This window comes from Coptis chinensis, chromosome 7, assembly GCF_015680905.1.
Source record: "Coptis chinensis isolate HL-2020 chromosome 7, ASM1568090v1, whole genome shotgun sequence".
NCBI classification, from domain to species: domain Eukaryota; kingdom Viridiplantae; phylum Streptophyta; class Magnoliopsida; order Ranunculales; family Ranunculaceae; genus Coptis; species Coptis chinensis.
The window spans coordinates 6,338,186-6,353,620 of NC_141462.1; the positions used below are offsets into that span (position 1 = coordinate 6,338,186).

The 15,435-nt window shown below is 33.9% G+C and overlaps 2 protein-coding genes across 3 annotated transcripts; one reads left to right on the plus strand and one right to left on the minus strand.

Moving 5' to 3' along the window:
• Positions 1 to 83: 83 nt before the first annotated feature.
• Positions 84 to 3,445, minus strand: LOC147485583 (transferring glycosyl group transferase). Of its 2 annotated transcripts, none has more exons than XM_086570846.1 (3): positions 2,641 to 3,445; positions 1,539 to 1,702; positions 84 to 1,313 (listed from the first exon to the last, which is right to left on the minus strand). In XM_086570846.1, exons 1-3 carry the CDS (start codon positions 3,227 to 3,229, stop codon positions 219 to 221), a joined length of 1,848 nt encoding a protein of 615 aa, XP_086426972.1. In that variant the 5' UTR covers positions 3,230 to 3,445; the 3' UTR covers positions 84 to 218. The 2 variants fall into 2 exon arrangements, with proteins under 2 accessions (XP_086426972.1, XP_086426973.1); XM_086570847.1 differs by having other exon boundaries at positions 2,652 to 2,816.
• Positions 3,446 to 5,024: 1,579 nt separating this feature from the next.
• Positions 5,025 to 7,852, plus strand: LOC147485584 (G2/mitotic-specific cyclin S13-7-like). The gene is made up of 9 exons (XM_086570423.1): positions 5,025 to 5,240; positions 5,642 to 5,753; positions 5,849 to 5,912; positions 5,998 to 6,261; positions 6,359 to 6,484; positions 6,574 to 6,822; positions 6,930 to 7,088; positions 7,175 to 7,353; positions 7,466 to 7,852. The coding sequence occupies exons 1-9, from the start codon at positions 5,201 to 5,203 to the stop codon at positions 7,599 to 7,601; spliced, it is 1,329 nt and encodes a 442-aa protein (XP_086426549.1). The 5' UTR covers positions 5,025 to 5,200; the 3' UTR covers positions 7,602 to 7,852.
• Positions 7,853 to 15,435: the final 7,583 nt, after the last annotated feature.

The following is a 15,435-nucleotide window of genomic DNA, read 5'->3' on the forward strand; positions in this document are numbered from 1 at the left end:
ATACAAGAGCCCAACTCTTTAAAACGTATCGTACTGTATTCTTTTTGGCCTAAACAAAAGAGAAGCGACTAAAATGCAAGACGAGGCTTAAAAACATGTGTATAAATCATCGAATTCAAATTCTTTGGCCTTGGCAAGAAAAAATTGTTACGGAGAGGTAAATTCCTAATCAAAATATGATGATGGGAAATTTTACAACATCTAACAAGACACTGATGCTATGACTGGTGGCATATAACAGAAGTACACGAATTGTCTCCGTCTACTACCCACATACCCATATCTCCAAGCCGTTTCTGGATCAAATCTAAGCTCATCGATGAAGACCAATATACCATTTTCTGTCCATCGCGAATAGCAGTTTGAGAATCACGATCTATACCAATGTCTAATGCAAAGCTCAACTCGTCAACCCTTCTAATCCTGACACTGTTTCCTTCCAAAGTATTCACTGCAAGATGACCAAAATGCGTCTGCTCTTTATGAAGAGAATTACCGTCCAGCAAAGATTTTGCAACTGTTGCAATCTTGTAAATGAACTTTTCGACCCAAATCTTGGTAGTTGCTGGTGAACTCCGGACAAATAAAAATTCGGAGTTTTTCATGGAAGAAATATCGTAGGAGAAATCATTCATAAAAGCAAACACATCAGTGCTGACTGGAAGCATATTGCCATCTAGCAACCAAGTATTATATCCAGATTTCAAACACTCCTTTACGACATAGGCTTTGATGAGAATCTCTTGTATCAGTCCAGCTTGGGATCCTTGAAAACCTTTCAGTTTCAAATCTCTAATACTTTTCAACATTTCCTCTGTGTCAATTACGGGATGCCCCCTCCTTGCTAGATCAAGAAGGAAGTCCAAATCTGGACCCACGAAGATATAACTGTGGATATCTAGTTTCTCAAAGTGGCACAACATGTTCATTGTGACTGTCTGAGACACCCCAAATAGGCTCACAAGTATAACAGTATTATTTTTCTGCACAGAATGAAGAACAGACCTGAGTTCATAAAAGCTCTTCACTATTCTCCCAGGAAACACTTCTCTGAAGCAGAAGTCATACCATTTCAGGTTACTCAGGGACTGCATTTCGAAAAGATTGAAATCAAGTGAACTTTCATCCAGTAACTGAGAGTCTGGACCAGCTGTTTTTCCATAGTTAACACCAGCATCCCTGTTAGAAACACTAAGAGCTCTTTCTTGTAGAAAATTTGTGTAAATATTGAAGTAACCACGAGAATGGATAAACTTAATGAACCAAGGTGTCCATATTCTCTCTCCCATTTTTTTGTACCACCCTGTAGTCACCTGCAAAGTCAAGTTTTACAAATTGAAAATCAATCATCAAATACAGCAAGGTTGGTGTCTGGCACACAAACACATGTTTTTATGACTAACACACGCAATGTACACAGTGATACACTCATACACACTCACATAAAAAACAAAAGGTGCAATGCAGATCCAATGACGTTCAGTTTTCAAACAAGGTCCAATTCACCAATAGCGAAAACAAGATGAGAGTTTATTTACCATTCCTTGCAGAATTGGTTTGATGCCCTTCGCCTTGTGTGAGTCATACCAGAGACGGAACTCTTTCCATGGTTTTGGAAAGAGTAGCTGACCCCAGGTACCAACCAGCTGGTACAAGAAAAGTCGAGTACCACTATCCAACTGCAGCTTGTTTCCATGCTTGCCTAGAATTGGTAACTATCAATGAATTAGGATCTAGAAAGCAATAGCACTTCTGATAGAGTGAAAAGAACAAGACTCGAAACAGAGAAATATAAAAAAAAAAAAAAAGGAGAAATTTGAACAGAAAGGATGAGAACTTCTGCTAAAAGAAAAACACAGAATTCTGCACAAGTAGTGATTTCAATAGATTTTCTGCAATCTATTCCTAAATGACAGAATAACTATTCTGATAAATCAATATAAAGATATCAAAAAGATTCAGATAGTATCTTGAATTTCTAATTCTTGCTGCTTGCGTACAATATACAAGTTACTCTAGCCTTATGTATCTAAGGCTTATCCTTTTACTTCCCAACTATTTCTATTGTCAACATGAATTTCCAGCCACAAACAACAGCACCATGAATCCATAGTGCCATTCAACTCTTCCTTAAGTTGTATCACTATCACCTACTCTCGTTAATGCACGAGGACAAATAATATGTTCACAACTAACACACTACCAGGAATGCCACTTTCTCTTTGCCAATTTTCTGTCATATTTTGTTTCAGAACTTCTTACTTTTACATTTTAAGCATTCAAACTATTATGTGTTGGAAATCAGGATAAACTTGACTTGACGCAAGGTAAGAAGAGTGGATTCCACAAATCCACTAACTTGATGGCTCATTGTTTTAAGTCGTTCCCTCGCTTGCTTCCCATGATGTATTTAAATCCTACTTATAGGTCAAAACCGTTCTCGAATCCTTTGTCCACAAAATCATCTAAAAACTAGACACTGACAAGCAACAAGTATTACTAGTACTAACCTACTAATCCATGAAAGATAGATTTACTCTTTACTACTTGCTACAGTGTTATAACAAGATTCAATAAAATCATTAAAATTTGAGGATAAAGCAAAAAACTGATCACATTGAGCTGCTAAATGTGAGTTACCTGGAACGAACCTTGGTCGTTGCAGCGACGCCCCATATATAAAAGGATTATAATTGGAAGAATTATAGTAATAATTGACAATCAAAGCCCTCAAAAACTTATAAAAAAGAGGCGAAACCTCCAAATCATCTTCCACCACAAACGCAAACTCATGATCCGAAGTAGGCCACCAAGCTTCTAACCACTGTGCTTGCAACCCAACATTCCCAGTCCTATAATGCACAAACTTATCCCCATATTTCCACACAAACCCATCAACAAAATCCAAAATTCTCCTTCCCTCCTCAATCTTTGACCCATTACTTAAATCTTTGAAATGGTCAATGTAAATATGAAGATTTACTCTGTGATTGTTATATTGGGCATTGGCTAGAGAACGAAGACATCTAGAGAGGGAAGTGAGACGGTTATAAGTGAGAAGTTTGATGGTTAGAGTGAAATTTGAGGAAAGGGATGAGATTGGGTATTGATGGGAAGTGAAATTGGGTGATTTTGGGGTTTTGAAAGATGAGTGGTAAGAGTGAATGATGAAGAGGGATATGAGTGTGAAGAGGAAGAGAAGTTGGAGGAGTCTGTTTTTAGGAAACATTTATCATAGATTTGTTTCGAGGCTGGTAATTTGTTTTGCGATTAGCGTTATTCCTTGCACCTTCCCAATTTATAAGCAACTTTTGTGTCTTTATAGGTTCTTGAATGATTGAAAATGTTCTTATACAGTCCAACAGTTCATAGATATAAAAGCAACGCTAGCAGAAGCATGCAACAAAATTATTAAAACATTAACAGCATTCCCAATGCAGATGAATATGCTGTCAATAGGTCGGGTTCTCAAAAATTCAAACCCGAATTGATAAAAAAGTTAGAAACCCGAAACCAAGCAGAACCGATAAGAAAATTGAGAATTCGAAACCGAACCGAACCGATAAAAATATTGCAAACCGAATCCAAACCGACTCGAACCGAAAACTATAAAATCAATTAAATCTTAAATTAAATCAATTAATTTCAATCACATAATTGATAAACATATACAAAATTAATCATAAATATTACTAAAATATCATCTTATCGGTTCGGGTTCATATCGGTTCGGTAGAGGACAAATCTGAAACCAAACTAATATCTTATTGGTTTGGTTCGGTTTCAGGTCGGTACAAAATAAATCAAATTATCCCAACCCAAATCGTTTTTTATCGATTTGGTTTGGATCGGTTATCGGGTTATCAAAACCCATTGACAACCCTAGATGTGACAATATTCACTTCTAAATGGTAAAAAAAAATTGCCCAATGCAAAGGTGAATATAAGGTGACTATTTTTCCAAATCAAAACGAAAGTGAAACCTTCAACCGAGATAGTAGTTGAGTTGGGAACTTCGGACGAGATGTTTTATTCCGTCAATCCGTCTCGTGTTTTTTTTTAAATTTTTTCGGTTTTTTTTTTTGGACGTAATGTTTCATTTTAAATCTTTACGTTTTTTTCGACTTTTTTCGCTTTTTTAACCCGCATGAGAATGTTTCATTACGTTAGCCGTTTTTCGATTTTTATATTCAGACGGAATCAAACATCTCGTCCTAAAATAATGGTCACATTTGCATTGAGCAGCCTCACTTTGCTTTTCACCAAAACAGTGGAAAAGAAGAGAAATAGAACTGGTGGTGTGGAGGTAAATAAGAGTAGCTTGTATTGGGAATGCTCTAACAATACATAATTTGTCAAGACAAATGATTGCGTGCAGGCCATAAGCGTTGTCTTGTTATCTTTGGACAGGGAATACCTCAATCACAGGGAAGAAATCCATTATTCATCCAAAATCAGGTTTCCGGAACTTTTTTTGACAATATTCCAACAAGCATACATCATACATGTGTAGGGCTCTACAATGTTCATCATACATATCGTGCAGAATGCCTAAAAATCTGATAGTTATTATGCCAGTATATAGTTTTTCCAATAAATAACCCAAATATTTTCCAATTAATGCCTGGGATGGAAAGATTTGTGATTTGTGCATTCCTCGATAAAAAGAGCAAAATGCTGAATTCAATGTTCATAATAAATGGGAATTTAGCCAAAAAATAAGTTCATAAATGGCCAATCATGCCAAAATCACAGTTCATACTTCCATCCATGATCCACAGTACAGATTAAAGCAGCAAGTATTACAAGTGGCAACATTTATTATTTTACTGGTCCCCGGTCTACAAACACTTTATTCTCCCTTCAATGCTCCCTCCAACGGCTATATCTCAAAACCCCAACACAATTCATAAACAAAACTCCATCTAACACCGTCCGATTAAAATAATCCAACGGATTAAAACATAAAAGAATATGACCGTTGTAGAAGCGGTGTCTCATTCTTTGATTTTAAAAAGAGACTCATTGTTCTCCTCGCTTCACTATTTCCAGTTCTAAAAGTTTCCAAACAAGAAGAGAGGGAGAGAAGAAGAAGAAGAAGAAAGGGGATTGAGATTGAGATTGAATCAATTGTCTCCAGGTTATTGTTTCTCGGTTCTTGAAGGTGTTTTTGATAATCAAAGAAGAAGAAGAAGAAGAGATGGCTTCAAGACCCATTGTTCCACAGCAAGCAACAAGAGGTAATAGACCTGTTTCTTTGAATACTCATTCTTTTGTTTTTTTAATCTTTGATTGATTCTCCCCCATGTGATCTAATGGGGGTTCTTATTTGATGTTTTTCTATTGGAATGTTACTCTTTTAAAAACCCATTCTTTGTTTTTCTGCATTTGATTTAATGGGGTTGATCAATATATGTTTCTTGAGCAAATTTAGATCCTTTCTTTGCCCTTTGATATTCTGATTGTTTTCTTTGCAATTGATCTGATGGGATTTTTTAATTGGTTTCCGTGATGATTTTTCTTGAGGAAATTTCAATTCTTTAGCATTGTTTTGGGTCTTTTTTTAGTTCTGATCATTGTTTGGATGCTTTTGAGTATTTGGGGTTTGCTTAAAACTTGTTTCTGTGATTGTGGTTTGCAGGAGAGGAAGGTGTTGGAGTAGGCAAGCAGAAGGTAGTCAAGGCTGGCGCAAACAATCGTAGAGCACTTGGAGATATTGGTAATCTAGTACCAGAGAATCGTCGTATAACAAGGTCGGTTTCCTGATCTCTATTCATTGTATCTTTTCGAGTTATTTAATAATCTGTCTTGGCATTCATGTTGACTGTTTGAGGATTCGTTTTAGCAGGAGTTTCGGTGCTCAATTACTTGCTAAGGCACAAGAACAAGCGGCAGCAGGAGACAAAATCAAGGTGATTGTCTTTTAACTTTTCTTTGTTTACTCAATAGTTAAATTATAGTACTTGTACTCAAGTGTATTGGATTTCTGTGTTGTAGAAACAAATTCCAGTACTTGGTGGTCTAGTGCCGAAAGCAGGCCCAGCAAGAAAAGCAGTTGATGGTGCTGCAGTAGGGCGAGCAGCTGTTCCAGCTCAGAAGAAAGTTACTGTTAAGCCAAAGCCTGTAGAAATAATCGAGATCAGCCCAGATACTGCAGAGGATATCAAGAAGGAAAGACCTGAAAGTCAGAAGTCTTCACATAGAGGAAGGTCATCCAGGAAGAAGGTCACTCTTACATCAGTTCTAACTGCTAGAAGCAAGGTAATTTGATCAGAACCTCTCTATCATTTTTATTTTTATTAATGTTCTTAATACCCTACAATGAACTAATTTTGATGGTGTTTATTCCTTTTGGTAGGCTGCTTGCGGTCTCACAAATAAACCAAAGGATCCTGTTGTTGACATCGATGCAGCTGATGTCGAGAATCAGTTGGCAGCAGTGGAATACGTAGAAGACTTGTACAAGTTTTACAGGCTCGCAGAGGTAAAATTTTATTTCAAAGGTCATCTAATGCACGTATTAGATCTGTTATGGCGTATAACTAATACATGTGTTTATAACTTCTGTTGCAGAATACTAGTAGAATTCACGAGTACATGGATTTACAGCCAGACATTAATGTTAAGATGAGAGCTATTCTGGTGGATTGGCTGATAGAGGTTCACAATAAGTTTGAACTAACACCTGAAACCCTCTATCTCACAATTTACATTGTTGATCGTTACCTTTCGTTGAAGACCACTACAAGGAAGGAATTACAGCTACTGGGCATGAGTGCAATGCTAATAGCTTCTAAATATGAGGAGATTTGGGCTCCGGAGGTATATTTATTGGTCCTGTACTATCTAATACTAAATATTGGTAACTGTTTGTGTTTCAAGTAACATGATTTTATAATAACTTGGATCAATGGCTTCTTTTGTTGCAGGTCAATGATTTTGTGTGCATATCAGACAGGGCCTACACTCATGGGCAGGTATTGGCAATGGAGAAAATGATCTTGGGCAAGCTCGAATGGAGGCTAACAGTTCCCACACCTTATGTCTTCCTAGTGCGCTTTATTAAGGCCGCTTTATCTGATGAGGAGGTAATAACTTCATCTTGTGTTATTTAAATGTGGATTCTGAAGTTGTTTCTGAAGTGCTTTTAATTATGGTTTTCTATGTAATTTAGATGCATCATATGGTGTTCTTTCTGGCGGAGCTTGCTCTTATGCACTATGTGTCGATTATGTACTGTCCTTCGATGGTTGCTGCTTCAGCTGTCTATGCAGCTCGGTGCACACTGAAGATCAGTCCTGTTTGGAATGAAACGCTGAAACTCCATACTGGATTTGCTGAGCCACAGCTAATGTATGCTCTTCCTAGACTTACATTAATCAAGAATAACCGAAAGCAATCATAAAATGTAAAAGTTAAATTTATTTGAATTGTCAGTGACTGCCTTTTTTCTATTATGTTTCAGGGATTGTGCTAAGATATTGGTGAACTTACACTCTGGAGCTTCAGAAAACAAGCTGCAGGTGGTTTACAGAAAATACTCAAATCCTGATCGGAAGTCTGTTGCTCTACATCCCCCAGCCAAAGACCTGTTGGCATGACAGCATACTGATGGCAGCGATTGTTGCTTTACTTCCATAAGCCAAAATCCTCTTGGCTAGAGATCATTTGTATTTTTCAATTATGTGTGTCAAGTGTTTGAACATCAAAATTCAGATTCTGTAGGTTAGAAATTTAATTGTGTGTGTTTTTTTTTAAACATTTGATTCTTAGTTCATTGGTTTACTGCTGTAATGACATTGAGTCAAACAAATTCCTTATAATCTAAAAGTTAACAAATGTATTTCATCGATGCTATATGCTTTTTTGTGCGTTTGTTTACTTTGACCTTTCTGTGTTTCAAGTGCCAACAACATTCTGAATCAAAGTGTTTAGTTCTTTGTGACATACACACTTGACAATAGTTAAAAGCTCCTCCACACACGAACTCAATTAATAATCTCGCATACTCTTTCACTGTGTGGAAGAAATGACAGTTGTGTTGTACAAATATGGACCGTTTAAACCTTTTTGAATTGAATGCTAGTGTTGAAGAAAAAAAGCTCATGTTTCAGGCAAAACATTTCTAAATAGTTCAAGTTATCGGATTTTAGCAAAATTACCAAGGGGCTTCCGAGCCCCGTTCTTGAAAAGCAAGTTTTTTAATTACAAAACAAAGGCCTCTAGTTTCACCGTAAAGAAGTTCCTCTTACAAATAGATGTCCAATTGTCCACAGCAACGGCCTTCCGAAAATAACCTTCTGAATTGCCATTACATGCTTTAACGCAAGTGTTTCAGCTTCTTGTGACCTAAGCACAATGGTTATGGTTTACTGCAACATATATTATTTCAAGAAGAGCAAAAAGAGTTTAATTTTTGTATTCTATTCCATTTACAAAAGATGAGCAAGTTATTAGCAAATGGACAAGAAGTTTACCAAGAAAAAGGATTTTGGTATATGACAAGTCTTTCAACGTGGTGGAGATGCGGCCTTGACATTATTATTATTATTATTATTTTATCAACATTATTTTACAAATTTGCCATTGAAAAAAAAAAACATCGTAATTTGTGTTGGGCATCTCCACCTACATCAAAGATAACTTGTTACAACCTCTTATTGTCCTCATTCTAAAAGACCCCACTTCTAAAAAAAAAAAAAAAAAAAAAAAAACTAATTCCTAAAAACAACTCTTATTCCATGAGCGAGAGAGTTCCAATGGCCATGTTCCATGAGATCACTGACAGTGGCATTCTCGGATAGATTGATGGTATTATTTGCCCAATGGTTGTACCAAAGAGGCTCCTTTAGACACCAAATATTAAAAGAAGTTGAGGTTCTTATGAGTACTTGCCTGAATACTCATAAGAACCGACCCAGTTCTACATTCACGTAAGTGGATATCCATCAAGTGTACATTGCAGTTAAAATACACTATCTCATTATAAAAAATGGACTATGGATTCCAATAAGAGTAAAATAACTCATCCTTTCTCATTGCAATTCAAGTTATACAAAGTATACAAAAATGCTATCTAGTCATAGGGTGGGGCGTCTCAAAAGAAAGACAATAGCATACCGGAGCGGCGAGGTTACTTGTTTTTCCTTTGAACCTAATTCATGGGATCTCTAATCACATAGGTGGGGTTGCCGTCGATTAATAAGCCCTCTATCTAAGGCAAAAAGTCCCATCTCCTCGACGATATAACCACTTGCCTCCAAAGAAGTGGTGCGGTTAGACATGTGGCCAAACTAAGTCCAACCTAACATAATCTTTAGCAAATTACTTGATTAAGTTATATCTCAACTTACATGTATTCTTTTCCCATTGCACATAAGATAACATGTCTTAGCTATTGCAATGAGACAGTTGCAAAGCATATACACATCAGGAGGCTGTTTAGAGCCAATGGGAAGATTTGCCAAGAGGTTGCTAACCCACTCAGCATCGGAAACTAGATAATCTTCACACATTTAATTGCGGATTCTGATGGCATCAGTGCATTTATATAGAGGAAACCATGATATATGTGTGAAAGTCATAAACAAGCAAGAAAAGCAAACCATTGAACCAAAATATACATGTAAAAAACTTGTGTTTGCCATTGAAGACCAAGCACCACCATATGTAAATAACAGATATTTTGAAACTAGATATTAATTCACTAATCAATCCATAGAAAAATTTCATAAACTAAACCTAAATTACTAAATACTCATATCCAAAACTGAAGGAGTATTGAAGGAGTATTTGAGAGATGCACAATCCAGAGTTTGAAATGCAGAGAATTTCTCTTAGAAGATAGTGAAAAAGGGAAACAATAGAGATGAACTTCGGTTTAGTGGAGATGAATCGAAAAAGAGTATGAGAGTTTACGCCAACTGTTTTCCTTTTTTATTCGAGCCTGCCGAAGTAAATAGCGAAGTATTTATTTGACTTTCCAATTTCCACAATGGTTATGATGGTTATTAGGTTGGATTAGTTTTTGGGTAAATTTGGTATTTCATATATTTGTTTTTTCCCAAACCAGTTTATCCGGTTAACAAGTCTCAGATTGGATCATGGATTTCCCAACAAAAATCGAGATTAGTGCAGATTAGTGCACATTGGAATGTCTGTGCATGGAAGCAAACCTCAAAAATATATTCCTCGATGCAAATGAGTCAACTTATTTTAATATCTACTATCTATATACTAAAACAGAGACATCTAATAGAGGATTTTCTCTCTCCTATGTGGCACTCTAATATGAGAGTTAGTTTTTTTTTCTCTCTTATGCGAAACTCTAATATGAAAGATAATCTTTTCTAATAACCTACAATCTCATGTACATAGAACCTCTTTGGAGAGTTTTAGTGTATTTCTAATTCTTATATTTGGAGAGTTAGAGTGTATTTCCATTTCTTATATATTTGATCAGATAAACAAAATTGCTAAAAAATAGGTGATTTATAAAAGGTTACGAATCAAACATTTTTAGTGTTCCAATTCTTATATATTTGATCATATAAAAAAAATTGCTAAAAATATGTGATTTGTTGAAACTAATTCCCTATTACAAATCATACAATTTTAATAAAGCACCGACTTATTTCGAATATATCCTTAACACGGACCTCAAAACATACTTAAAAATAATTATACAAAAAATAACATCACAAAATATATAATATAAAATTAAAAAAAAAAATAAGGGCAAAGCAATAGTGACAAATATTTTAAAAAATATATAATAATGAATGAAACTAACGTAAAAAAACAATTAATGGGGAACCGAAAACTGGATGCAAATGCATCAAACTATAACCTCAAATAATATTTAACAGAAAATCGAAAACTGGATGCAAATGCAAGTATTAAACTAATCTTAAAAAGTAATATATAGAAAATTGGAATATGGATACAACTGCATTAAACTAACCTCAAAGAATAATTAACGGAAAATCAAAACTTTGATACAAATACATCAAACTAACATAAAAAAATAATTGTTGGAAAATCAGAAACTGGATGCAAATGCATTGAGCTAACCCTCAGAGATTAAATTAACGGGAAATCGAAAATTGGATGCAAATGCACTGAACTAACCTCGAAGAAAAATTAATTAACGGGAAATCGAAAACCGATGCAACTGCATTGAACTAATCTTAAAAAAATAAACTGGATGCAAATGCATTGAACTAACCTCAAGAAATAATTAACGGGAAATCGAAAATTGGATACAAATTCATTGAACTAACCTCAAACAATAATTAACGGAAAATCGGAAACTAGATGCAAATGCAATTTTATCAAATAATAAGCGAGAAATCAGAAACTAGATGAAAATGCATTAAACTAATCTCGCAAAATAATTAATGGGAAATCAGAAACTGGATGCAAATGCATTGAACTGACCTCAAAGAACAATTAATAGGAAATTGAAAATTGGATGCAAATGTATTGAACTAATCGAAAAGAATAATTAACGAGAAATCAGAAACTGGATGCAACTACATGGAACTGATCTCAAAAAATAAATAACGGGAATTCAAAATTGGATGCAACTTCATTGAACTAACCTCAAAATATAAATAACGAAAAGTCAGAAACTATATGCAAATGCATTGAACTAACCTCAAAACATAGTTGGGTTATATTGTGGTAATATCTCGATAAGTATAGTTTTGTATTTAAAATGGTGTTTATCTTATCTATTTCCCTCACAAAACTTCAATTAAACTTCTATTATTAAACAACAAAATGAAGTTGAAGAGTTTTATCAAATGTGAGTTATTTTTTTTTTCAATGGAGAGTGAGGTTTTCATGTTATAAGAAATTTGGTTGAGTGATTAATATAATATTAATATATAATAATTATGCATATTTGTAAATATTTTTTAGAATAATTAATATAACAACACCCGTTCATAGATAATCTTTGAATATTCCACATAGTGAGAACACCCATTCATAGATAATCTTTGAATATTCCACATAGTGAGTCATGCATAATTTAAATAATAATTAATGGGAAATCGGGAACTGGATAATCTTCGATGATCCCACATAGTAAATCAAGCATAAATTACTTTTTATGTCATGTTTGCAAAGACACTACAGATGAATCAGTAGAAGTTGGTATTACACACCATATTGAATAATTAAAAGGAAATCGGAAACTGGATTCAAATACATAATAGAGCTCAAAGAGTGATTAACGGGAAATCAGAAACTTTATGCAAATGTAATAAACTAAATTCAAAAAGTAATTAACTAGAAATCCGAAACTGGGTGCAATTGCATTAAACTGGCGTCAGATAATAGCTAACGGGAAATTAGAAATTGGATGCAAATCCCTAAAAAATAATTAACGGGAAATCGGAAACGGTATGCAAATACATTAAACAAACCTCATATAATAATTAATGGAAAACCAGAAACTGGATGCAATTCAAATGCATTGAATTAAACTCAAAAAATAATTAACAGAAAATCAAAAACCGAATGCAACTGCATTGAACTAACCTCATAGAATAATTGGTGGGAAATCAGAAACTAAATGCAAATACATTGAAATAATCTCAAAGAATAATTAACGGGAAATCAGAAATCGGATATAATTGCATCGAACTAACCTTAAAGAGTTATTAACGGGAAATCAGAAACTGAATCCAAATACAATGAACTAATCTCAAAGACTAATTAATGAAACATTGAAAAATGGATGAAACTGCACTGAACTAATCTAAATGAATAATTAATGGGAAATTATAAATTTGATGTAACTACATTGAACTAACCTTAAAAAATAATTAACGGGAAATCGGAAACTTGATGCAAATGCATTGAACTAACCTCAAAGAATAATTAACATAAAATCGAAAATTGGATGCAACTGCATTGAACTAACCTCAAAGAATAATTAACGGAAAACTAAAAATTGGATGCAACTGCATTAAACTAAAATCAGAGATTAATTAATGGAAAATCAGAAATTGGATACAAATGCATTGAAATAGCCTAAAAAATAGTTAACTGGAAATCAGGAGTCGGATGTAACTACATCGTGCTGACCTCAAAGCATAAATGTCTGCTTTTTTAGCCTTCTCACATGAGTAATTAGGAACCCAAAATGAAAGTGAGTTTATAAAAATAGAGTCTTACATGTATGCAAACTGTATAGAAATTGTAAACTATCGAACTAACCTAGAAAAACAATTAACGGGAAATCAGAAACTGGATGCAGATGCATTGAACTAACCTCAAAGAGTAATTAATGGGAGATTGGAACCTGGATGCAAATGCAATGAACTAATCTCAAATACTAATTAACGAAACATCGAAAACTGGATGCAAATGCAATGAACTAATATCAAATACTAATTAACGAAACATCGAAAACTGGATACAATTGTACTGAATTAATCTTAATGAATAACTAACGGGAAATCATAAAGTGGATGCAATTGCACTGAACTAACCTCAAATAATAATTAACGAAAAATCGGAAACTTGATGCAACTGCATTGAACTAACCTCAAAGAATAATTAATGAGAATTTGGAAACTAGATGCAATGTACTACATTAAACTAACCTCAAAGAATAATTAATGGAAAATCAGAAACTTGATGCAAATGCATTGAATTAATAACCCTAAAACATATTTCTATTATATGTAGGAGGAATAAATATCTCCACAAATATAGTTTTACAATTTAAGTAGTGTTTATCATAATTCTTTTATTGTGATTGGGAATGTCTTGCTATTCAAGTAGCTTCAATATTATCTTCGCCACATTAGGCATTCTTACAAAACTTCAATCAAACTTCTATTGTTAAACCTAACAATAAAAAGAAGTCAATGAGTTTTATCAAGGTTTGATGCTTCCTTTTTATAGAGCTATGCATAGTGGTGCAAGAAATTTAAATGAGTAATTAATATAATTTTCATATCTCATAGCTATGCATAGTTGCTAATATTTTTTAGAATAATTTAATATAACGACACCCGTTCATAGGATACATTCATGTGACAAATATTTTCAAGTGGGATTAGTGTATTCTTTGAGGATATGGAAACAATCAATCTGTTTTAGTGATTTGTACATATTAGTATGTAAGCTGAGTGGTGATGATTTACTGCTAAATCACCATAAATCTAATAAAACTATTATACAAGCTAGATCGAGTTTAAGATAATTCCATTTAAAATTTACAAATTAATATCCTAAACCACAAAGTGAAGATGCTATCGCAATTTGATCCCTTAGTTTCCAAATACTTATGCACCATAATCACTGCTCATTAACGTATTTCGGTTTATTTTTAATAAAAATATATTGTGATTCAAAAATTTGCCGCTAAATCACCATAAATCTAATAAAACTATTATACAAGCTAGATCGAGTTTAAGATAATTCTATTTGAAAATTACAGATTAATATCATAAACCACAAAGTGAAGTGACTATCTTAATTTGATCCCTTAGTTTCCAAGTACTTATGCACTATTATCGCTGCTCATTAATGTATTTCGGTTTATTTTCAATAAAAATATATTCTGATTCGAAAATTTGCCGCTAAATCACCATAAATCTAAGAAAACTAGTATACAAGCTAGATCGAGTTTAAGATAATTATATTTGAAAATTATGGATTAATATCATAAACCACAAACTGAAGAGGCTATCTCAATTTGATCCCTTAGTTTCCAAGTATTTATGCACCATAATCGCTGCTCATTAACTTCTTTCGGTTTCTTTTCAATAAAAATATATTCTGATTCAAAAATTTGTGTAAAACATTTTGTAAAAACCTTTTCAGCATACAAAATATTTAATAGATCCCGGGCGTATACCCGGGTCCAAAATCTAGTTTGGTGTCTAAATGAGCCTCTTTGGTACAACCATTGGGCAAAGAATACCATCAATCTATCCGAGAATGCCACTGTCAGTGATCTCATGGAACATGGCCATTGGAACTCTCTCGTTCATGGAATAAGAGTTGTTTTTAGGAATTAGTTTTTTTTTTTTTTTTTTTTTTTAGAAGTGGGGTCTTTTAGAATGAGGACAATAAGAGGTTGTAACAAGTTATCTTTGATGTAGGTGGAGATGCCCAACACAAATTACGATGTTTTTTTTTCAATGGCAAATTTGTAAAATAATGCTGATAAAATAATAATAATAATAATAATGTCAAGGCCGCATCTCCACCACGTTGAAAGACTTGTCATATACCAAAATCCTTTTTCTTGGTAAACTTCTTGTCCATTTGCTAATAACTTGCTCATCTTTTGTAAATGGAATAGAATACAAAAATTAAACTCTTTTTGCTCTTCTTGAAATAATATATGTTGCACGCCCTTATGTGAGAGGTTCACCTCATATACCTCACTTCCTAGTGGTGGTTCAC